At 42.9% G+C, this 23,614-nt stretch overlaps 2 protein-coding genes across 8 annotated transcripts in view; both read left to right on the top strand.

Moving 5' to 3' along the window:
* The first annotated feature begins 1,669 nt into the window (after positions 1-1,669).
* Positions 1,670-19,414, top strand: enkd1 (enkurin domain containing 1). 3 transcript variants are annotated; one of them, XM_073061652.1, is made up of 9 exons: positions 1,670-1,784; positions 2,909-3,011; positions 5,880-6,101; positions 7,651-7,823; positions 10,393-10,542; positions 12,003-12,172; positions 15,107-15,243; positions 17,697-17,870; positions 19,234-19,414. In XM_073061652.1, exons 2-8 carry the CDS (start codon positions 2,927-2,929, stop codon positions 17,855-17,857), a joined length of 1,098 nt encoding a protein of 365 aa, XP_072917753.1. In that variant the 5' UTR covers positions 1,670-1,784; positions 2,909-2,926; the 3' UTR covers positions 17,858-17,870; positions 19,234-19,414. The 3 variants fall into 3 exon arrangements, with proteins under 3 accessions (XP_072917753.1, XP_072917774.1, XP_072917763.1); XM_073061673.1 differs by lacking the exon at positions 19,234-19,414 and adding an exon at positions 18,034-19,227; XM_073061662.1 differs by having other exon boundaries at positions 1,737-1,784; positions 2,912-3,011.
* A 3,619-nt stretch (positions 19,415-23,033) lies between these two features.
* Positions 23,034-23,614, top strand: part of polb (polymerase (DNA directed), beta) — a 113,658-nt gene continuing 113,077 nt past the window's right edge. For 3 of the 5 annotated variants that reach the window (XM_073061608.1, XM_073061600.1, XM_073061593.1), the window contains exon 1: positions 23,038-23,223. In XM_073061608.1, the coding sequence (XP_072917709.1) occupies positions 23,163-23,223 (61 nt within the window). In that variant the 5' untranslated portion in view covers positions 23,038-23,162. Of the gene's footprint in view, positions 23,224-23,614 lie in introns of all 5 variants that reach the window. The other 2 variants (XM_073061625.1, XM_073061617.1) reach the window with 1 other exon arrangement.

The following is a 23,614-nucleotide window of genomic DNA, read 5'->3' as shown; positions in this document are numbered from 1 at the left end:
TCCCTCTGGTGTTCCCCCCCTCCTTTCTTTCTCCTGAGGCCTCCCGTCCCATGATCCTTTCCCTTCTCCAGCTCTGTATCACTTTCGCCAATCACCTTTCCAGCTCTTAGCTTCATCCCACCCCCTCCGGTCTTCTCCTATCATTTCGCATTTCCCCCTCCCTCCACTACTTTCAAATCTCTTACTATCTTTCCTTTCGGTTAGTCCTGACGAAAGGTCTTGGCCCAAAACGTCGACAGCGCTTCTCCCTATAGATGCTGCCTGGCCTGCTGTGTTCCACCAGCATTTTGTGTGTGTTGTTGTTTGAATTTCCAGCATCTGCATATTTCCTCATGTTTGTTTGTACTGTGTCATGTAACACCATGGTCCTGAAAAACTTTGTCTCATTTTTACTATGCACTGTACCAGAAGTTATGGTCGAAATGACAATAAAAGTTGACTTGACTTGACTTGAAGTTCATTACCTTATTCCATATACTGTGTGTATTCAAATAGATAGATAGATAGATAGATACTTTATTCATCCCCATGGGGAAATTCAACATTTTTCCAATGTCCCATACACTTATTGTATCAAAAACTAATTACATACAATACTTAACTCAATATAGATATGCATCTAAAATCACCCTCTCAAAAAAAGCATTAATAAATAGCTTTTAAAAAGTTCTTAAATAGTTTACTAAAATAAATTGAATGGTAACTTAAGCTCAGTCATAACCCCGGCACTTTAACATATCTTTCCCCTGGCGGTAGAATTGTAAAGCCGAATGGCATTGGGGAGTAATGATCTCTTCATCCTGTCTGAGGAGCATTGCATCGATAGCAACCTGCCGCTGAAGCTGCTTCTCTGTCTCTGGATGGTGCTATGCAGTGGATGTTCAGGGTTTTCCATGATTGACCGTAGCCTACTCAGCGCCCTTCGCTCTGCTACCGATGTCATACTCTCCAGTTCTGTGCCCACGACAGATAGAACACTTTCAATCCTCTATTCACCCTTTCTGAGTTTGTCCACCTTTTACATTGCAACTCATCCTGTTGACTGTAGTTTTGCCCCATCATCAGCCTCTCCTTGCTAGGGGTCTCAGTTCACATTGCCTCTGTTTATAACCCAACCACCTCATTTTTAGAACTCCCCCCCCCCCCCGCGCCAAATTAGTTTAAACCCACTTGAACAACTCTAGCCAAGCTACCTGCAAGGACATTAGACCCCTGAGGGTTTGGGTGTAACCTGTCAGTTTTGTTTACTGCTGATTGTTTTACTTCTATTTATTTGAGAAATGCTGTTGTGCAGCTTTTGCATGCTGTTGTACAACAAAAGATGGCCAGAATCTAATAGTTTCTTGAGCAATAAAAACATAATTTCCAATGTCCTCAAAAACACTGTTGAAACTTACTTAAATTTCATGCTGTGGAGTGTTTTAGAATCAATTATATCATTGTGTAAGTTAAGTCTGAGATGTTACATGCAGTTGTTTAACAAAAAGAGTACTGCAAGCTCGCCCCGGCCTCGTCCACCAGACCCGAGCTTTGCCCCCCTCTCCCCCCATCCCGTTCCGAGATCCGGACCCCAGCTTCCACAATCCTCCCCTGCTCCCCGGCCCTACGGACGCCGAAGAGCGGGGCTGCCATGACAACGAAGACGACGTCACAGCGTCGTTCAGTTCACGCGTGCCTGGGGACGCCGAAGTTCGGGGCTGTCATGACAACGAACGCGACGTCACAACGTCGGCCATCGTGCGCGTTCCCGCGGACGGTTGTTGGGCGCAAATAGCGAACTCGGGGTAAGTGGGGCGGGGGGACGAGGATGGGGTGGTAGGCCCGGGCCTGGTTACTACCCGTGTCCACAGTGACGCGGATGCTGAGCTGAGCTGGGATGAGGGCCGGTGACGCTGGTGGTTTATGGAAGGCAGAACGGACTGATAGATGGGGTATTGGGAACTGGGGTATCTGGTGGATGGAGGCTTGTGATTGGGGGGTGGTTGTTATGGAAGGCAGAACGGACTGATAGATGGGGTATTGGGAACTGGGGTATCTGGTGGATGGAGGCTTGTGATTGGGGGGTGGTTGTTATGGAAGGCAGAACGGACTGATAGATGGGGTATTGGGAACTGGGGGATCTGGTGGATGGAGGCTTGTGATTGGGGGGGGTTGTTATGGAAGGCAGAACGGACTGATAGATGGGGTATTGGGAACTGGGGGATCTGGTGGATGGAGGCTTGTGATTGGGGGGTGGTTGTTATGGAAGGTAGAATTGATTGAGAGATGGGGTATTGGGAACTGGGGATCTGGTGGATGGAGGCTTGTGATTGGGGGGTGGTTGTTATGGAAGGTAGAATTGATTGAGAGATGGGGTATTGGGAATTGGGGGATCTGGTGGATGGAGGCTTGTGATTGGGGGGTGGTTGTTATGGAAGGTAGAATTGATTGAGAGATGGGGTATTGGGAATTGGGGGATCTGGCGGATGGAGGCTTGTGATTGGGGGGATGGTTGTTATGGAAGGTAGAATTAATTGAGAGATTGGGGATTGATGACTGTGGGGGATCTGGTGGATCTGGAGATCTGGTGTTTGGTAGAACTGATTGATGGGGGCTGGAGGATGGAGGGATGTTATGGATGAGGGAATTGGTTGTTTGGGGGAAGCTTGTGGATTATGACCTATAGAGTGATCAAATTAATGATCACTTCTTCATTGTGCCTTCACAATAACCATCAGCACTCTTCACCAGTTCTGAGCCCTGATGAAGGGTCTCAGCCCAAACAGAGACAAACAAACAAACTCTTTATTCCCTGACCTGCTGAGATCCTCCAGCATTCTGTGTTACTCAGCATAATGTGTCTGCCAGACAGAAAGGATTCCAATTCCTGTGTTCCTATTTTGAATCAAGCTATTGTGCTCTGTTACAGTAGTACCGCCAAGGAAAGATGTCTGAAGGCCCCTCCAACATATCTGGCCCGATTCCACCAGATCCAACGCTATTCCCAGACTTTTACCACCGGCCAGTATCAGGTAAAAGAATATTTTGATTATTTTTTCAGGTGAATTGCACCAAATTTTCCTTTTGGAGGCTTGGTTCAATTGCCAGTCTGATCTGGATGGACATAAAGCAGAAGGCAGTGCAACTGTTTAGCAAGGCAAGGAAGTACTTGGTTATTGCATGTGATTACCTTTCAGTTGTTCTACACCAGAATGAGAACTCAGCAAGAGTATGAAAGAAACAAAAATTAATTCCATAAGATCATAAGACATTGGAACAGAATTAGGCCATTTGGCTCATCGAGTCTGCTCTGCCATTTCATCATGGCTGATCCAATTTTCCTCTCAGCCCCAATCTCCTGCCTTCTCCCCATATCCCTTCATGCCCTGACTAATTAAGAACTATCAACTTCTGCCTTAAATATACCCAATGTCTTGGCCTCCACACCATCTCCATTCTAAATGGACATCTCTCTATTCTGAGGGTGTGTCCTCTGGTTTTAGACTCCCCCACTATAGGAAACATTCTCTCCAAATCTACTCTATTAATATCTTTCAACATTTAATAGGTTTCGATGAGAACCTCCCCATTAAGTTCTCTTTTTATTAAAAGTAGAAAATGTTAGAAATATTCAACAGACCAGGCAACATCTGGAGACAATAGACAGTAGGTGCAGGAGTAGGCCATTCGGCCCTTCTAGCCAGCACCACCATTCAATGTGATCATGGCTGATCATCCACAATCAGTACCCCATTCCAGCCCTCTCCCCATATCCCTTGACTCCGCTATCTTTAAGAGCTCTATCTAACTCTTACTTGAAACAGAGGTACAGTTAAAGTTTCAGGTTGTTAGTTTTTTATCAGACGTTTATCTTGAGGAATGGCAGACAGACAGGAAGCGGTGAGTAGGAATAAAAGGGGCCTTTTCTGTTTGGCTGCCATTGACTAGTGGTGTTCCTCGGAGGGTCTGTATTGGGACCACAACTTTTCACATTGTTAATGATTTAGATAATGGAATTGATGGCTTTGTGGCAAGGTTTGAGGATGATATGAAGATAGGTAGAGGGGTAGATAGTGCTGAGGAAGCAATGCGATTGCAGTAGGACTTAGACAAATTGGAAGAATGGGCAAAAAAGAGTGGCAGATGGAATACAGTGTTGGGAAATGTATGATAATACATTTTGGTAAAAGGAACAATAGTGCAGACTATTATCTAAATGGGGAGAAGGTTCAAACATCAGAGGTGCAGAGGGACTTGGGAGTCCTCGTGTGAGACTCCCAGAAGGTTAATTACAGGTTGAGTCTGTGGTAAAGAAGGCAAATGTAATGTTGGCATTTATTTCAAGGGGAATAGAATATAAAAGCGAGGGGATAATGTTGAGGCTTTTTAAGACACTAGTCAGACTGCACTTGGAGTATTGTCAACAGTTTTGGGCCCCATATCTCAGAAAGGATGTGTTATCTTTGGAGAGAGTCCAGAGGAGGTTCATGAGGATGATTCAGGGAGTGAAGAGGCTAACATATGAGGAAATTTGGCAGCTCTGTGCCTGGACTCTCAGGAATTTAGAAGAATGCGGGTGGGGGGGTGGGGGGGATCTCATTGAAACCTACCAAATGTTGAAAGGACTAGATAGGGCGGATGTGGAGACGATGTTTCATATGGTGGGGGCATCCGGAGCTAGAGGGCACAGCCTCAAAATTGAGTGGTGACCTTTTAGAACTGAGGTAAGGAGGGTTTTTTTAAGCCAGAGACCAGTAAATCTGTGGAACATTCTGCCACAGACTGTGGTGGAGGTCAACTCCGTAGGTATATTTGAGGCCTGATCGGTCAGGGCACGAAAGGATATGGCGAGAAGGCAGGTGTATGGGGTTGAGGGGGATCTGGGATCTGCCCTGATGGAGTGATGGAGTGGACTCGATGGGCTGAATGGCCTAATTCTGCTCCTATGTCTTGTGGTCTATTTTGCAAATGGACCGATTGGGCAAATGCATTACTGTCTTGGGCACCATGAAAAGTATCTTATTAAATCTGGAATCTTATTAAAAGTTTGAAATATGTTATTTATAGAATAGTTGGATGCCTGGGTGTGATTACAAGGCAGATTTTTCATCAAACAGTTGGATCTCCCCTTTATTAGTCAAAATGGTGAAACTTTTATTGGATATAGTTTTAGAATTATAATGCTTTAACCGTGATCTTGTTCGGAATTGTGCCTTTTTTTAGCGAATAGATCCCACTGATTTGTGATATGACAGACAAATGTTTGTAATTGATTGCCAATAGCTACCTTGTCCAGCGTGTGTTATATAGAGGACAAGTGATTTTCTGGATGAGGTTATAATACGCTTAAATCTTGAATAGAGATGCAAGAGACTGCTGATGTTGGAAATCTGGAGAAACTCAGAGGGTCAGGCAGCATCTATGGAGGGATATGAACAGTCAAACGGTTCTAGGGTTCATTGTTCATTCAGAAATATGATGGTGGAGAAGAAAAAAGCTGTTCCTTAACCATTGACTGGGTGTCTTCAGACTCCTGTACATCCTGCCTGATGGTAGTGATGAGAAGAGGGCACGTCCTGGATGGGTAGGGACCTTCATGATGGACGTTGCCTTCTTGAAGATGTCCACAGTGCTGGGGAGACTAGTGCCCATGATGGAGCTGACTGAATTTACAACCCTCTGCAGCTTTTTCCGATCCTGGGCATTGACTCCTCTATACCAACCTGTCAGTGCTTTCCATAGTACATATTAAATAAGTGAAAATATAATTCAGCCTCTTTCTGTTATCTGTTGCTGAAATCTGACCATCTTTTGACCGCATTGCCAGCTTTGTGGATAGTGATGGAATGTGATTGATTGATGTCCACCTAACTTTTCTTTCCTTCTGTTTATGTCTACAGCTCGGGGAAGGTTAGAAGGAAACAGCCTGAAACTTGACTTTCTCTCAGGGCCGTTACTTCCGGATCCCACTTTGTACCCATCGTGCTACAGTGCCAGGCCTCAGCCAGCTCCTCGTGTGCGTTCAAATGCTAGAGAGATCCTGGAGAGAGGACAAAAGGGTTCTGTTGGTGTGCTGCTGCAATTGGAAGGAGTGTCACTACATAGACAGTTCTCACCAAGAAGTAAATGGACTCTTTTATTGCTTAATTTCTTTCAGGGAGTTACATTGCTAACAATTGTGTATCATTAGTTTTGGGTCTGCTATTTCCTGTACTAAAGAGCCTAGTTACTATGGTAGGATATCTCTGTTCATGAAAAAGCAGACAAAAAAAACCTGGAGGTATTATGTGAGATGAGCGACCTAGGCAAGGATGGTTAGGACCCAAGTGCTGGAGTGAAGTCGAGATATGACACGAGACTGGAACAAGAACAGGGTACGAAACTAGAGGCTAGACGAGAATTCAGGTGGAGTTGGCGATTGAGCAACAACCCTCAGTTCAGGAGCTCTTTAAATATTAAAATCCTATTGCCAAAGCGTGGCTGCCAGTTAGCGGGCGAGGCTGCGCCAGTGTCTAAACCCCAGCAGGTGGCGCTGTTCGGTGTGTATCATCACATTATGAGTATGCTTTATCTAGATTTTAGCTCTCTGTTGGTTGGTGTTGTCTGTAAGGAATTTGTATATTCTCTCATATTCCAAAGATGAACAGGTTGGGGTTAGTGAGCTGTGGGCATGCTATGTTGGCGCTGGAAACGTGGCAACACTTGCAGGCTGCCCCCAGCACATCCTTGAACTGTGTTGGTAGTTGAAGCAAATGATGCATTTCACTGTATGTTTTGATGTACATGTGACAAATAAAGCTAACCTTTATAATATTTAATCTTCCTGTGGTGGGGTGGGGTGGGGGTGACCATCCCTTAACTACCATTTTAACTAATGTTAAAATTGTACAAGGCATCGGTAAGGCCAAATTTGGAATATTGTGTACAGTTCTGGTCACCGAATTATAGGAAGGATATCAATAAATTAGAGAGAGTGCAGAGACGATTTACTAGGATGTTACCTGGGTTTCAGCACTTAAGTTACAGAGAAAGGTTGAACAAGTTAGGTCTCTATTCATTGGAGTGTAGAAGGTTGAGGGGGGATTTGATCGAGGTATTTAAAATTTTGAGAGGGATAGATAGAGTTGACGTGAATAGGCTGTTTCCATTGAGAGTAGGGGAGATTCAAACGAGAGGACATGATTTGAGAGTTAGGGGGCAAAAGTTTAACGGAAACACGAGGGGGTATTTCTTTACTCAGAGAGTGATAGCTGTGTGGAATGAGCTTCTTGTAGAAGTAGTAGAGGCCAGTTCAGTTGTGTCATTTAAGGTAAAATTGGATAGGTATCTGGACAGGAAAGGAGTGGAGGGTTATGGGCTGAGTGCGGGTAGGTGGGACTAGGTGAGATTAAGAGTTCGGCACGGACTAGGAGGGCCGAGATGGCCTGTTTCCGTGGTGTGATTGTTATATGGTTATGGTTATATGGTTACAGTTCTTTTTTTTCCTTCCCAACCACTCACTGGCTATTCACTCTGTGTCCATGGAAACAACACATTTCAGTGTATGTGACAGATAAAACTAATCTTTATATCTTAATCTTTATACTTCAGCAGTTAGCATTGTGAAAGTCAGGAGGTCTCTTGGTAGTTGGTACTCACTGGAACATTTACATTCCACTTTGTTCCTGGTAGGGAAGGAACCAAGGGATCATGAGAAGGAGAACGTGAGGCGAATGCGTGAGATCCAGAAGAAATGCAGGGAGAAGGACCAAGAGCGTGAGCAAAATGGCCCCAAACCCATCAAAGCCTTGTGGAAGTCCCAGAAGTATGAATCTGTTCCTTCCAAAGTGATGGCTCGCTTACAGGTAGATACTTGTGAAAGCAGTAATGAACTGATGGAAGGTTCCTGAATGAGTATTGTTACGTATCCCGTAACTGGATCACTTACCAGCAAAAATAGAGAGGTCCGCTGAAGTCTGATGGTACCATTTTTAAACGTTTTTATTTATAAAGGGGCACAAAAGTAAGGTTAATACAAACATTCAGATAACATACGTCGTCAATACTCAATCTAAAGCGCAGGTATAGTAATAATCAATAAGAAATAAGCTCTCTCGTTGTCTAGGGGTAAGGTATATATTGTCCGCTGTATATCTAAAAGTCTCTTGCGTTCACTGCAGTTCCACCAGCTGCCGTCTTCTGGGGTGTCGCGGTGGTGCACTTTTGTTAGAGAGAGAGAGATAGAGATTGAAAGAAACAGTTACCCGGCGGGTTTTTTCCAACCTTTATGAGTTCGATCCATCGGAGTCTCGTTGGGGGGTGGCCGTTCACTTGTGGCCTCTCCTGTAGCTAAAGCCGTTCTTTCGTGGTGAGGTCGCCAATCCCAGGCAAGGAAAAGAAGGCACATGAACCCCCCCACCGGCTGTCGCTATTAAACGCTGTCGCAGGATTTCTAGCGTGTCTTCTGGTGCGTCTGGGGGGCCGTCTTTACAACCCCTCTTTTATCTGAACTCACGGGGTCTCAGATGTCAATCAGGTTGGGATGATGCAATCTCTCTCCATCTCTCCACCCACGTTGCCCTGAGGGTATACACGTAGTACAGTTCCCAATTCACAAAGGTGTCTCCATGAGACAATGACCACAGACGCCAGCTTTTGCCTCGACGTGAAACGAGGGACACCGCACGTATCTTTCTCTTCTCTTGGGTCATTGACTAGGGCATTCACTAGGGCTCTGGCGATTCTCACAAAGGAGGGGGCTGGGATCATAACAGTATAGAACAGTTCAGCCCACATTTTAACCTACTCTAAAATCAATCTAACACTTCCCTCCTACATTTTTCTATCATCCATGTGCCTATCTAAGAGTTTCTTAAATGTCCCTAATGTGTCTGCCTCTACCACCCTCACTGACAGAGTGTTCCACATACTCAGCAATCTCTGTGTAAAAAAATTTATCTGTGACATTTCTTCCCCTCCCCCCCAATATTTTCCTCCAATTACCTTAAAAATATGCCCATTGTGTTAGCAATTTCTTCCCTGGGGAAAAAGTCTCTGTCTGTCCACTCAATCTATCTCTCTCACCATCTTCACCTCTATCAAGTCATCTCTCAGCCTTCATTCCAAAGAGGAAAACTGTAACTCAACCTATCCTCATAAGACATTTTCTCTAATCCATGCAGCATCATGGTAAATCTCCTCTGCACTCTCTTGTAAAGATTCCACATCCTTCCTATGAGGTGACCAGAACTGAACACAATATTTTTTCACCCAGAGAGTTGTGGATCTACGGAATGCTCTGCCTCAGAAGGCAGTGGAGGCCAACTCTCTGGATGCTTTCAAGAGAGAGTTAGATAGAGTTCTTAAAGATAGCGGAGTCAAGGGCTATGGTGAGAAGGCAGGAACGGGGTACTGATTGTGGATGATCAGCCATGATCACATTGAATGGTGATGCTGGCTCGAAGGGCCGAATGGCCTACTGCCTCTATTGTCGATTCCAAGTGTGGCTAATCAGGGTTTTATAGAACTGCAATATTACCTCACAGCTCTTGAACTCAGTCCCTCAACTAATGATAGCCAACACATCATAACCCATCTTATCAACCCTTATCAACTTACACGGCAACTTTGAGGGATCTAAATGTGGACCTACAGTGGGAGGAGAATTGTCTGATGATGGTTAAGCAGAACACAGTAAATGACTGGCGTCTGTAGGAGGTAGTGCTGCATTAAGATTTATTGAGGGTCTGGATACTGGAGGAACCCTTCCCCCTGACACCCCCACACCATTTCAGGCAGTGTGTAGCAGAAATACATGGGACCAAATTGTGCCCAATAACTGTGGCCCATGTATAAAACTAGAATAAGAATCTGGATTATTATCACTGGCATGTTGTGAAATTAGTTGTTTTGCAGGAGCAATACAGAACAGTTGATAAAATAATTACTAAGTTATACTAAGAAATATATTTTTCAAAAAGAGCAGAATAGTCCAGAAGAAGAGTCTCAGCCTGAAACTTCGACTCTTTACTCATTTCCATAGATGCTGCCTGACCTGCTGAGTTCCCCCAGCATTTTATGTGTAGTACTCAGCAAAGTAGCGAGGTAGTGTTCATGGTTTCATGGACCGTTCAGAAATCTGATGGTGGAGGGAAAACAGCTGATCCTAAAATGTTGAGTATGTGCCTTCAGGCTCCTGTACCTCCTCCCTGATGGTGGTATTGAGAAGATGACATATCGTGGATGGTGAGGGTACTTTATGATGGATGCTGTCTTCTTGAGCCATCAGCCCTATAAACTATACGGACACTTTAAAAGTGCATTTTTAAGAAAATGCATGGATTCTTAAATATATGGCAGTAACCACTGGCACAGAGCACAGTTTCCCAAAATCTACCTGATTTCCTTTCCATTTTTGATTTGATTTATCTTCAGGAGAACTCATCGGTGAAGCCTGTGGATAAACAGCACTACCTTAAAGCACATTCACGATGTGGGACTGGGATTAGCCCAAAAAGATCCTCGTCGCCAAACCCAACAAAAGCAGAGATCTGTGCTGAAGCATCAGAGAGGGTTAACCTTGATGTGAGTGTACTATTGGACAAAATTCACAGGGTACTTTAAACATGACTGTTATATTCCGAATAAGATGAAGCTTTATTCTAACTGAGGAAAAGAATCAGAATTAACTTTATTATCATTGACATATATTGGGAAATTTGTTGTTTTGTGACTGCAGTACCATGTAAAACATAAAAAGTACCATGTTATAAGAAATATATAAATATTTCTTAAATTATATTTATATACTGCATATACACTCTGACCACTTTACTAGGTACAGGAGGTGACCTGGTATGGTCATCTGCTGTTGAAGCCCATCCACTTCAAGGTTTGACATGTGTATTCAGAGATGCTCTTCTCCACACCACTGTTGTAACATGTGGTTATTTAAATTACTGTCACCTTCCTGTCAGCTTGAACCTGTCTGGGCATTCTCCTCTGACCTCTCTCATCAAAAAAGTATTTTCACCCACTAGACTGCTGCTTACTGGATATTTTTTGCACCATTCTTTCTCTTTTTGCCTTATGTAATATAGTGCAAAGGGTGGCAGGATGGGGATGTGTTTCTACCAAAGGAGGTGTAAGGCACTCCATCCCTCTGCTGGTCTGCAGGTCACCCTTGGGCAAGGTGTAGCACCTCCTTAGCCTCTCCCCCCACCCTATTAGGGTCATGTGAAGCCATGGGAGCAGGTGGTGGATGGTCATATGAGCAGCCGGTGCAGATCACAAATCCTGGTTATGTGACCACCGACACCAGGCAGACAATCTCTGAAGAGTATTGATAATGGCTGGGGTCAACCATCTTGTAAAGACACTGCCCAGAAGAAGGCAATGGCAAGCCACTTCTGTAGAAAAATTTGCCAAGAACTATCATGGTCATGGAAAGACCGTGATTGCCCACGTCATAGGACACGGCACATAATGAACAAATGATATAGTGCAAAACTAATTAGGTAGTGTTCATTGTCTGTTCAGAAATGTGATGGTGGAGGCGAAGAAGGCATTCCTAAAGTGATGAGTGTTCTTTCAGGCTCCTGGACTTCCTCTGTGATGGTAGTAATGGGAAGAGGGCATGGCCTAAGTGTGGGGGTCCTCAATGATGGATTTTAGATGACCTGGATGCTGGGGAGGCTAGTGCTCATGATGGAGCTGGCTGCATCTACAACTCTCTGCAGCTGTTTCTGATCCTGTATTGTGGCCCCTGCATACCAGATAGAGATGTAACCAGTCAGAATGCTCTCACAGTTCACCTGTAGAAATTTGATAGAGTCTTTGACACCACTATTGTAACACTGTTACTAAATACCAAATATTTTAAAATTCCTAATGAAATTACCAACTTGGAAACATGCTGCCCAGAATAGATTTGGGAAGTGTTTAGTGTGGAACCATCCTGGTAATTAACATCTTTTTGCGATTGTGTAACTAAATCACCATCACTGTTGATGAGTACCAATCTGTTTATTTTTGTTTTATTACAGACTCAGGTCAAAGATATTAATATAGATTTCATTAGGCGTAATGCACAGAATGCGAGAAGAATGCCAGTGCGACGCTCCAAATCCCTGCAGTCCCTTACAGATGTTCTGGACAGGAAAGCAAAGGAACAACAGGAGTACATAAGCAAGAATAAAGGACAGCTACCCCAGTAGTAAGCATGGATTATTGGGGAACTCATCCTTTTTCCTTTCCTCCTCCTGGTTTATTTAAAATACTGCACTCAAATAACTCCCTCCATTTCCTTCATATTCATGTGTCTACCTAAAAGCTTTTTTAAAAAGAGATTCTTTCTTTCTTAAAGAGAAATATTGGATTCTTTATTTTTCACATGTACATTGAAACATACAGTGAAATGTGTCATTTGCATCAATGAATGTGTGCTGAGGGCAGCCCCTCACAACTCACTAATTGTAATCTATACTTTGGAATGTGGGTGGATATTGGAATACCCAGAGAAAACCCACGGAGCCACAAGGGGAACATACAAACTCTTTACAAGACAGTGGTGGGTATTGAACCCTGGCCCTAGAGCTGGTGCAGTAATGGCATTACGGTACTGTGCCACCGCCAAGCTGTCTGCTTGGTAATCCATTGTAGCTATGTACACTTTCTGCATAAAAGAATACTTACCCCTTACATCACCTTTAAAATTCACCTCTCTAGCCTTAAAACAATGTTCTCTGGTGTTTAATATTTCTACCCCAGGGTAAATATTCTGACCGTTTTCTCCAGGGATCTAACCTGGGATCCACGGACCCCTTGGTTAATGGTGTTGGCCCATGGTATAAAACGGTGAACCACTGGTCTACTCTATCTATGCTTCTTATAATTTGAAAAACCTCTATCAGGTGTCCCCTCAGCCTCCAATGTTCTAGGGAAAATGACCCAAATTATTCTAACCTTTCCTCATAATTCATGCCCCCCATCTAGGCAGCATCGTGGTAAACCTCTTCTCCACCCTGCCCAGTCTCCACATCCTTCCTGTAATGGGGTGACCAGAACTGCACACTCAATAAATAGTGATCTGACAGAAGTTTTATATAACTACAGAATAACCTGTTTACTCTTATTCTCAACTCCCACACCAATGAAGGCAAACAGCTTCTTAAAGCCATTTCATCAAAGCTGATCCACTTTTACTCTCAGCCCAATCTCCTGCCTTCTTCCCTGTTCCTTCGTGCCCTGACCGATCAAGAATCTATCAACCTCGGCCTGAAATATACAGGATTCCACAGATTCACTACTCTCTGGCTAATGAAATTCCTCATCATCTCCGTTCTAAAAGAACCCCCCTCTATTCTGAGGCTGTGTCCTCTGGTCTTGTACTTCTCTACCATAAGAAACATCCACTCTATCAAGGCCTTTCTGCATTCGATAGGTTTCAATGAGGTTATCTTCATTCTTCTGATTTCTAGTGAATACAGGCCCAGAGCCATCAAATGCTCTATATCACTCATAATATTGTGTACCTCTATGGAATAGCTCCTCATTCTCCAACCCTTTAGGGAATATAGTCCTAACCTATTCAACCTTTCCCTATAACTGAGGTCCACAAGTCTTGGCAACATCCTCGACCAACCTCCCATCCGGGGCCTTGTCAAAACCCTTGCTAAAGTCCATGTAGACAACATCTACTGCCTTGTTTTCATTAACTTTCCTGGCAACTTCCTCGAAAAACTCTATAAGATTGGATAGACATGAAGTACCGCATACAAAGCCATGCTGACTACCAAATACTTGTACGTATGTCCAGTCCCTTAGAACTCCTTCCAATAACTTACCAACTACTGAGGTGGGTAAATTATTCTTCCACGTATTTACAGGAAAATAAAAAATACCATAGAATTTATGAAAATCTATACATAAATGAAGTCTGACAAGACAAATTATACAAAAAATACTAAGAACCTGAGCTGTAAAAAGTCCTTGAAAGTGCATCTGTAGGTCATAAAACAGGAGTTCTTAACCTTTGTCATTCCAGTGAATCCTCTGGACCCCTTCTTATAATGATGTGTGTAAATATATAAAATAAAATACATAGGATTACAAAAGAAACCAATTCTATTGAAATACAGTTATCAAAATGCTAAAAAAATCAATCTTGTGATACAGTAATATATGTGCTTTATTTACACATTAAATAACAACTATACATTTAAAATATAGGCAAATTTAAAATAAAATTTTATTTCTTTAAAAACTTATCAGTGTTAAGGACCATCTGTCCTACTTGCAGAGGTAAATTGCAAGAGGGAGGTTAGAGGGGAGGGATGTGTGAACAAGGGAATCATATTGAACGTGATCCCAGTGTAAAACAGAGGGTGGAGGGAGGGAAAGAAAGATATGCTTATTCCTCTCCATAGATGCTGCCTGACCTGCTGAGTTCCTCCAGCACCTTATGTGTATTGTAAATGGTAGTATACGTACTTTGATAATAAATTAACTTTGAGCTTTAAATAAAGACCATTGTGAAGATTCACAGTCCTCTGGTTAAGAACCCCTGTTGTAGAAGCAAATAAGAGATATGGTAAGTGAAGATATCCACACCAGTTCAGGAGCCTGATGGTTGAAGGGTAGTAACTGTTCCTAAACTTGGTGGTGTAGGACATATGTCTTCTGTACCTCTTTCCTGATGGTAGTAGCACCTTATCCCAAACACACGAGATTCTATAGATGCTGGAAATCCAGAGTAATGCACACAAAATGCTGAAAGAACTCAGTTGGTCAGGTTGAATCAATGGAAAAGACATTTGGGCTGAGGCTGTTCTTTTGGACTGAAGAGGAGGAAGAAAGTTCCTCTAGCATTTTGTATGAGCACTTTAACTGCTGGCATAACCACTTCCAGTGAATTATGAACTTGGACCCCAAGATCCCACTGTACCTCAATGCTATTAAGGGGCTTACTATTAACTGTATACTTTCTCCTTTCATTTGACCTCTTAAAGAGCAACATCTCACACTTGGCATGTCCTTCATTTCAAAGTGAAATTGCCAAATTAAATGCTATTTGCTTCCCTACCTGTAACTTTCTTATGATCTTAGTTTTCCATTGAGAATAGCCAATCAATATTTGCTTTGTTTCCAGCTTAATTGAACGGCGGAACCAGTGGAGGAAAGAGGAGGAGGAACGACAGAAAAACATCCCCGACCCTAGCATGCCTCCCGGTCACACTAGGATGCCAGAGGATGAAAGGCTGGAAACACTCAGTTCCCTTTATCAAAGTACGTCCATGTGCTGTCCTTACTTTAGAGGATAACATATCGAACTAAGAATTTGTTAATTACCCTGCAGCATTTCAAGGAACACATTCAGTCATACACAGCACAAGGCACATATAGCCGATATAAGATAGTAGTAAAATAGTCACACAAAAAATATAGTCCAAATCCCTAGGTTCATGAATGTTGCATCAGTCTGTAGTCAAACACAACACCATTTGTTTAATGCCGAGCGAACACTGGAGAGCAGCACCAATGCCTCTCTCTTGGATGGCTACAAACAGGCGTCACTGCAGCTTGAGGCCTAGTTCTCTCTATGACCAAGGCCATGGAGCTCCTCTACTGCCCGCACAGCACAAGGCAAATATACCACATATAAGACAGTCATACAAAAAATATATATAGTTCAAGTCCATGACTCCACGAAGGTTGCAGCAGTCTGCATTTCAGCACAATACAGCTTGAGGCCGAGTCCTCACAATGACTGAGGCCATGCAGCTCTTCCACCCCCTCTGCCAACTGCACAGCACAAGGCACATAATAGCAGTAAAATACAGTCACACAAAAAAATAGTCTGAGTCCCCGAGTCCATAAATGTTTAAGCAGTCTGTAGTCAAATACAATACAGCTTGCTTTCTGCCGTGTGAGCACTGGGGACAGCACCGACACCTCTCTCCTGGACAGCTGCAAACAGGCAACACCGCAGTTTGATGCCTGGTCCTGCCTATGACTGAGGCCACGCAGCTCCCCGCCATTCACCAATAAACTGGTGAACTGGCTGGAATGGTTTTTCACTTTGGATAATCCCACACACTTCTACCTCAGTACCTTGTGTAAATCAATTTCAGACAAAACGGTGCTCAATGATAATAAATCTGAAAACAAATAAGTGAAATCGTTTGGAAGTTACTGCAAAAGCAGAATGTGAATGCACATGTCATCACTAATTCACTGGACTCTTGAGAAGCTCACATTTGTTGCTCAAACACCTTATTTGTGCACATTGTTCTGAAGTCTGAAGAAAGAAATGCCATTTTTACACAGAATTGACTAGTTGCATACAGATAATGACCAATTGGTAACCTTGTGGACATTCAGGTTCCTTATTTACATAATTAATCACTCCAATAATATAGATATTAAGTGAATAGAAACTACAAGCTAACAACTGATGATACTTTGAAGTTAGTAAAATAATTGTCCCCTCATTGGTGTGTGTGCCTTGAATCCTTACATTATATCCTTGTCTCTGTATGCCAAATGGTTCTGATTCCCTGCTGTGCAAAGGGAAGCGAAGTACTTCAAACACCTCTCTTGCCTGGGCTGACTGCACTCTATCCTTAAACGATCCTTGCCTAGACATTGTCTTAACCTTTGCCTTGCTGCAACTTCCACACATAGAGCACATCTCTGAACTCGTTTTACCTTCTGTTCCATGGAGAGCTTTATGGTAGCTCTCCATGTGGATGGAAGCAAAGTGGAAGGAAGAGGTTTGGATTAAATACAACTCAACTCAGCTGCTAACAATGGAACTAATTATAGAGCAACACTTCTAGAAATCTTACAGTAATTTTTGAAATGGATGATAATGTACAAACTAAACTTTACAGATTTATAATTTTTTTTTCTAGACAATGAAACCTTTTCCCTCATCAGAACAACACTAGTGTTGTCCAGTTTTCTTTTAATTTCCTGAGAGCCATTTTTTTCCTCTTCTGGTCCAAATCCAAGAAAAAGTATTTTCAGGTCAGGTTTGGCCAGAGTAATTGCAGTGTTTTCTTTGGAGAGCTCCTAGCTGTGGTAAAAAGAAATGTTTTTTTAATTACACAAGAGAATGACCTTTGAAGTAAGCGTGAAAGTCAGAAAGTTAGAACGGCAGATGCTGGAAGTTAAAAGCAGAATAAAAGCAGAAAATACTAAAATACACAGCAGACCAGTCAGTGTCTGATGATGATAGGAACCTGTGTGGGAAAGCTTTTAAAGTGGAACAACCATTGCACTGGGGTAGTTCCACTCCCTAAACCTCACAAGCCCGATTTCGGTGGTACAGGTGATCGTCACAACTGGAGGCCTCTTCGGTTGCAGTGGATGGCCGTGACATCTTCTGTGCCTCGCCCTCCATAGAGTGTTGCAGAACTGCTATCCTGGCCATTGGATCTCACAGTAGATCTCATCCACCCAGTCCAAGGAGTTAGCTTTGCAAGCTGGGACAGGCATATCCCTAACTCACGGTGTTTGAGGCATACTGGCTACCCTCAATTGGCTTAGCCTGCCTGTTGAAGCAATGTAGCAGGGTGTGGTTGCTATTGCTGAAACCTGATGAAATATCATTCACCTGGAGCATTAAATCTGTTTCTCTCTACACAGGAGCCATTTTATTTGTAGTTCCTGTGTTAGTTAATCTGAACTAGCTGCTCACCTTGCTTAATCTGCTTCTTGCCATCTCTTACCTGTAGCTCAAAAGCAGCTGACCAAGCAATTGCTGATGTTTCCCGTACAAGTGGATACCATTGGCATGCAGAATCGACGCACGGACCTTGAGAAGAAGCTGGCAGAGATTGAAGAGGCCATCAAAATCTTCTCAAGACCCAAAGTTTTCATCAAAATCAATGACTGAGCAGCTCTATGAGGTAAAAATCCAGTTTGTAGCAACATTTCTGTTTACAATTTGGATTAACATTTTTGATCAATATGGAAAGGGGAGAAGAGAATTGAGGTAATTAGGTTGTTAGCTGTTAGACTATATACGATTTATTGCAGATTGACAGAGTTTATTCTCATTTATTTATTTAGAGATATAGCACGTTAACAGACCCTTCCTGCCCAAAGAGCCTGCACAGCCCAATTGCACCCAATTGACCTACTAACCCATACTCCTTTGGAATGTGGGAGGAAACTAGAGCACCTGGAAGAAATCCACACGATGACAAGGAGAATGTTAAAAACTCCGTACAGACAGCGATGAAATTGAACCTGGGTCACTGGCATTAGCATTATGTTAACCATTACGCTACCATACCGCTCCTAACTATTTGTGACATTAAGCTCAAAAGATGGATTGTTTGACATCTTTTTGGCCCTAAGATGAAGAAGAGGAAATCAAACATCGTTCTGGTCTGAATGGGCTTATAATAACCATTATTATAAGTGTGAATTGTCCATATCCTAATTGTTATGATTCATGTTTTCATATGTCGCCAAGGTCTCACCACTTACTATTACAACCTTTTCCAACTACATAACTCTCGTGCTTGTTCCAAAGTTCTAGAACTCCTAACATAGGTTTTGTTAACTCCATTTTTCCTTAAAGCCCATTTAATAAACGTGCCTTAATTTTTCTTTCTGTAACTTGTGTCAAATGTTGAAATATAACACACTTGTAACCCCCACAAAATGCTGGAGAAACTCAGCAGGTCAAGCAGCACCTATGGAGGGGAATAAAGAATCAATGTTCCAACTGAGACCCATTATCAGGATGAGGATCTCAGCCTGCAACATCAACTGTTTGTTCCTTTTAGTAGATGCTGCTTGACCTGCTGAGTTCCTCCAGCTTTGTGCGTGTGTGACTTTGGATTTCCAGCACCTGCAGAATCTCTTGTGTTTATAACTCACTCTGAAGTACTTCGAGATATTTTATTCTGTTAAAGTACAAGTCAGTAATGAAATGGAATGAATATAGAAAGATTAAATTGATGTTGTTGGGATTGACTAAAGTGAATCCCTTTGGAAACTGGCTCACTTGCACCTAATGTCTAACTATGAAGAATAGTTACCCAAGTGTGATACTGATTCTGTTAAAGTTGTGTAACTTTAGGAGAGATGACAGTAAAGGTGAGAACGTTATCTGAAATTTATCTTTAAAAAGCTTGTGATTTTGTTCATCTCTGAATTAGAATTAGAGAGATGTTTATGGAAGGTGAAAATGGAACCTATTTTATGCTCTAATTACTTGACTCTGAACTGTTTGTTGGTTGTGGTCCCTTTACATTACAGGCTTTGAGCCGAGATGTTGCTGGATGCCAGAAACCTACAGGAAGCCAAGGCACACTGTGATTCCTGAGTCTGATGATAATCTTTCCCACAAATCTGTAAATAAATTATCAGAATATTTTTAAAAAGAATTATATGTTAATTTTGTATTATCAATGTTATTAAATTCATTTTTGAAAGAAAAGTGATTTAATTTTATTTGATTTACTTAATAAATTAGTGACTGAATGTATAACTATATGTTGCCATAGACTCAATAGGCCAAAAGGCCTGCTTCTGAGATGATTCTGGCTATGACTCTATATTGGTGCAATTTCAACCTTAGTTCTTTGATGAACATCGCCAGTTTTATAAAATTGCTTTTGAATTTACATATATGCACGTCAAGGTAAGTTGACACTCCAATGCAGTGGCCACTCTGGGTCCAACTAAAGGTGTATTAGTTTGTCCTCTACTTTTTTAAGATCACAAGTTATTGCTAGATACTAAGAATATCAAGCACTGCAGGACTATCCTATCAGTGTCACTCAATAGCAATGGAGCTGGACTTACTGTGTACCATTGTTGTGTTGTCACCTGGACTTGTTGCATATCATTATGCTGAGATGGTGCACAATGTGACTGATTGTCTTGGAAGTTTTTTATTGTGATCACAAGACCCTGTTGGACTTCAGTAACATAGAATACTGCAAGTCTGGTTCACTAGTTCATCGGTGAGACCAACAGCAGGGGAGCTGCCTTGCCTTGGTAGTGGTAAGGAATAGGCCCTCACATTGGGGTCGCCTGTTGCAGTTGCCCTGGGGTGGAGATGCCAGAAGTGGTGTGGGAGAGAGCAGAGGCCTCTCTCTGGTGTGTTGGTATCCGCACAGGGTTGAGAGCAGACACTTCCTATCGGTGCTGTCCTCAAGTGTTCACTTGGTGCTGCTCTCCAGTGTTTGCTCAGTGGAACAACAAGCTGGACCAGAACAACTTGCCATCAATCAGTCATGCCCCTCAGGGACTTGGGCTATATTATTTTTTCTTTGTAACCATATACTTTCCTGAAATCGTAACCTTATGTGTTACTTGTGTGTTGTGGGTAATTTGTTTTGCAGCTTGGTCCTGGAATAACACTGTTTTGTTTGGCTGTATTCATATATGATTGATAATTAAGCTGTACAACAGATCAGAGGGGAGCTACAGCTGTTTGTTTCTCATCTTACTGATGGCACTGGATCATGATTCACAGCTTCCCTGTACTTGTAACAAAGCAGGTACCTGGCATTTTAATCAAACACAAAACAATTCTGCCCTCCAAATACTAATTTTTAGCTTTTTGTTTAGTAGCTAATTTTCCTATTTGGGCAGTCATCTATATTCACATCACCTCACACACATACAAAAGAGATCAGCTGGAAATAATGTCTATGTGTTGAACATATGACAAGATAGAATACTACAAATTGATTTCTTCAGGTCAGCAGTGGAGATGAGTACATTTCTTCCTTGTATTTGTGCTTTAATACTTTAAAATTTGTTACTGATTCCTTTTTAGTTCCACAACTAAAGGTATTTACAAACAAAGGAGGCACTGTGTACGTGTTAAAGGTTATAAGAAATTATTTTTATTAGAATTATATAAAATACAGAAAGAAAGAAAAATGGTTAATAAAGTAGTAAAATGCAAAATAATATTTATTAACCAATCAGTAAAGCATGTCACACAAAATACTGCCAGAAGGGACTGTCTCTCTCCCCCTTCCCCTCCCCCTCTCCCTCTCCCTCTCCAGCTCTTAGCACTGGTCGTAACCCAGTCTAAAAGAAGATTACCATTAGGACCAAGAAATTACCTTTTTTATACCCTTCAAAACCTTTTACTCTAATTTTTTCCCAGTTAAATGTGCTTTTCACCGTTATCTACTCTTCAAGGTGTAGACAGGTGCTCACACTAAATTTTCAAAACATGGCTGTGGACTGGTTCCCTTTCTCAAAACATTTCCGATCCAGACCAACAGTCCTGACGAAGGGTCTTGGCCCGAAATGTTGACTGCTCATTTCAACTGATGCTGCCCGACTCCAGCTTGTTTGTACGTGTTGATTTGACCACAGCATCTGCAGTGTACTTTGTGTTGACCATATTTTTCCTATAAGCTTCCATTTTGTGTTACACATTTTAGCAGATACCAAGGAGGATGTAATGGCACAATTAACGCACACCATGGCATCCTGCATGCATGTGAAGAACAGGAGGATGACTAGAGTGAGGTTAGGACCAATCACAGTTAAAAGAGGAAATGTGCCTGGAAATGGAGGAGGTAGGGGAGGTCCTTAACATTGCTTCAGCTCTCACCAATGAGAGGGACCTGTATGAATATGAAGACAGGCTAATGCTAGAGGGCATCTGATTGGAAGAAAGCATTGGGAGGATGCCAGGCAGTTTAATTTACACAGGGTGGTAGGTGCCCAGAACACCTTGCCAGGGCAGATATTAGAGATCTTTAAGAAACTTTTAGATAGCCTCATGGATGGTAGAAACATGGAGGATTATGTTGGAGGGAAGGACCTACTCAAAGGTCACACAACATTGTGGGCCATAGAGCCTGTACGTGCTGTATGCTCTATGTTTTAGAGGACCCGTCCTTGGCCCAACACGTAAGTGCTTCAGAGGACCCGTCCTGGGCTCAGCATGTGAGTGCAATTATGAAGAAAGCACAAGTACTTCCTTAGTAGTGTGCGAAGATTCAGCATGACATCTAAAACTTAAAATAACTCTATAGATGTGTAATGGAGAGTATATCGAGTGGCTGTATCATATTCTGGTGTGGAAACGCCAATACCCTGGAACCGAAAATCCAACAAAAATTAATGGATTCAGCCCAGTTCATCACTGGTAAAACACTTCTAACCATAGGAAAGCAGCATCTATCATCAAGGACCTTCACCACTCAGGACATACTCTTCTTGGTATCATCAGGTAGAAGGTACAAGAGCCTCAGGACTCATGCAGCCAGGTTCAGGAACAGTTCCCCTCAACCATTAGGCTTTTGAACCAGAGGGGATAATTTCCCTTTCCTCATCATTGAAATGTTCCCACAACCTAGGACTCACTTTCACGGACACTTGATCTCATGTTCTCAATATTTATTATTTATTTTTTGTATCATTTGTTTCTTTTAGTATTTGCAGTTGTCTTTTGCACTCTAGTTGAGCGCACTAGTTCTGCATCTTTCACTGATTCTGTTATAGCTACTATTCTATAGACTTGTTGAGTATGCCCCCAAGAAAATGGATCTGAGTTTTATAAGGTGACATATATGTACTTTGATAATAAAATTTACTTAGATCTTTAATATGCTACTATGCATTACGTACTGTATTTCCGGCAGATCTTTGACATTTTGGTGAAGGGTCTCGGCCCGAAACGTTGACTATTCATTGCCCTCCGTAGATACTGCCTGACCTGCTGAGTTCCTCCAGCATTTTGTGTGTGTTGCTCTGCATTTCAAGCTCTTGTGTTTATGAAATAAAAGTGCTTTGCTTGTCCTCCATTGGGACTTCCCTCAGCCTGCAGAACATTTATTCCTACCCTGGCGTCCCACGCACCGAGTTTAATGCAACCACAAACAAATAAGCAGAGATGATCTAATATCTTTATCGATTTGAGGGCGCGCTCGCGACGGTTTAAAGGCTCTGGTGATGGGAGGAGACGCGCGAGGAGCAGAGCGCGTGTCCGCGAGTTTAAATGTCCTGGTGGCGGGTCGCGCGCGCGGTTGGAGATATCACGGGCCGCACACGCGCGCCGTCCATGATGTCACACGGGCGCGCGCCTCGCGCCGGGTTAAATGCTCCGGTTGGCGGGTCGCGCGCACGCGGCCTGTCGACGCGGCTGCAGCCTCGGTATTGTCCTGAGCTGAAGCTGGGATTTACTCTCCGCAGGTCTGAGCGCCGCCACCATGAGCAAACGGAAAGCGCCGCAGGAAACGCTGAATGAAGGGATCACCGACTTCCTCATCGGTAAGCGGCGATGCGGGGGACCGAGGCCGCGGCCTTTCCGTAGGGAATGCTCTGTCAGAACTGAGGGCATTAATCCTCCACTGCCCTCCTCCTTCCCTTGCTCTCCTATCAGATTCCTCCACCTATCACCTTACAGCTTCTCACTTCTTCCTCCCCTTCACCTGGTCTCACTTGTCACCTTCCTCTTCCGCCACCTTTCTTCCCCCCTTTTCCAGTCCGGTTGAAGGATCTCGCCAGAAATACCGACTATTCGCTCATTTCCGTAGAAGCTGCCTGACCTTCTGAGTTCCTCTGACATTTTGTTTCTGTTGCTCAGGACTAATTCCTTTGCACCATTAGTGGGTTCCAGTATTAACCCCGAGTTTCCTCTTTTCAGCATGTTGTTCAAACT

This window comes from Hemitrygon akajei, chromosome 1 (genome assembly GCF_048418815.1).
Source record: "Hemitrygon akajei chromosome 1, sHemAka1.3, whole genome shotgun sequence".
Taxonomy (NCBI): domain Eukaryota; kingdom Metazoa; phylum Chordata; class Chondrichthyes; order Myliobatiformes; family Dasyatidae; genus Hemitrygon; species Hemitrygon akajei.
Note: the sequence above shows the minus strand (reverse complement) of the source record. Positions and strands in the feature narration are given on the sequence as shown.

Bases quoted from the DNA above. Each gene is read 5' to 3' on its own strand.
- enkd1 (XM_073061652.1), top strand. From the start codon at position 2,927: ATGTCTGAAGGCCCCTCCAACATATCTGGCCCGATTCCACCAGATCCA. The intron at 7,824-10,392 runs GTAGATACTTGT...ATTTATCTTCAG, and splicing joins AAGTGATGGCTCGCTTACAG to GAGAACTCATCGGTGAAGCC. The intron at 10,543-12,002 runs GTGAGTGTACTA...GTTTTATTACAG, and splicing joins CAGAGAGGGTTAACCTTGAT to ACTCAGGTCAAAGATATTAA.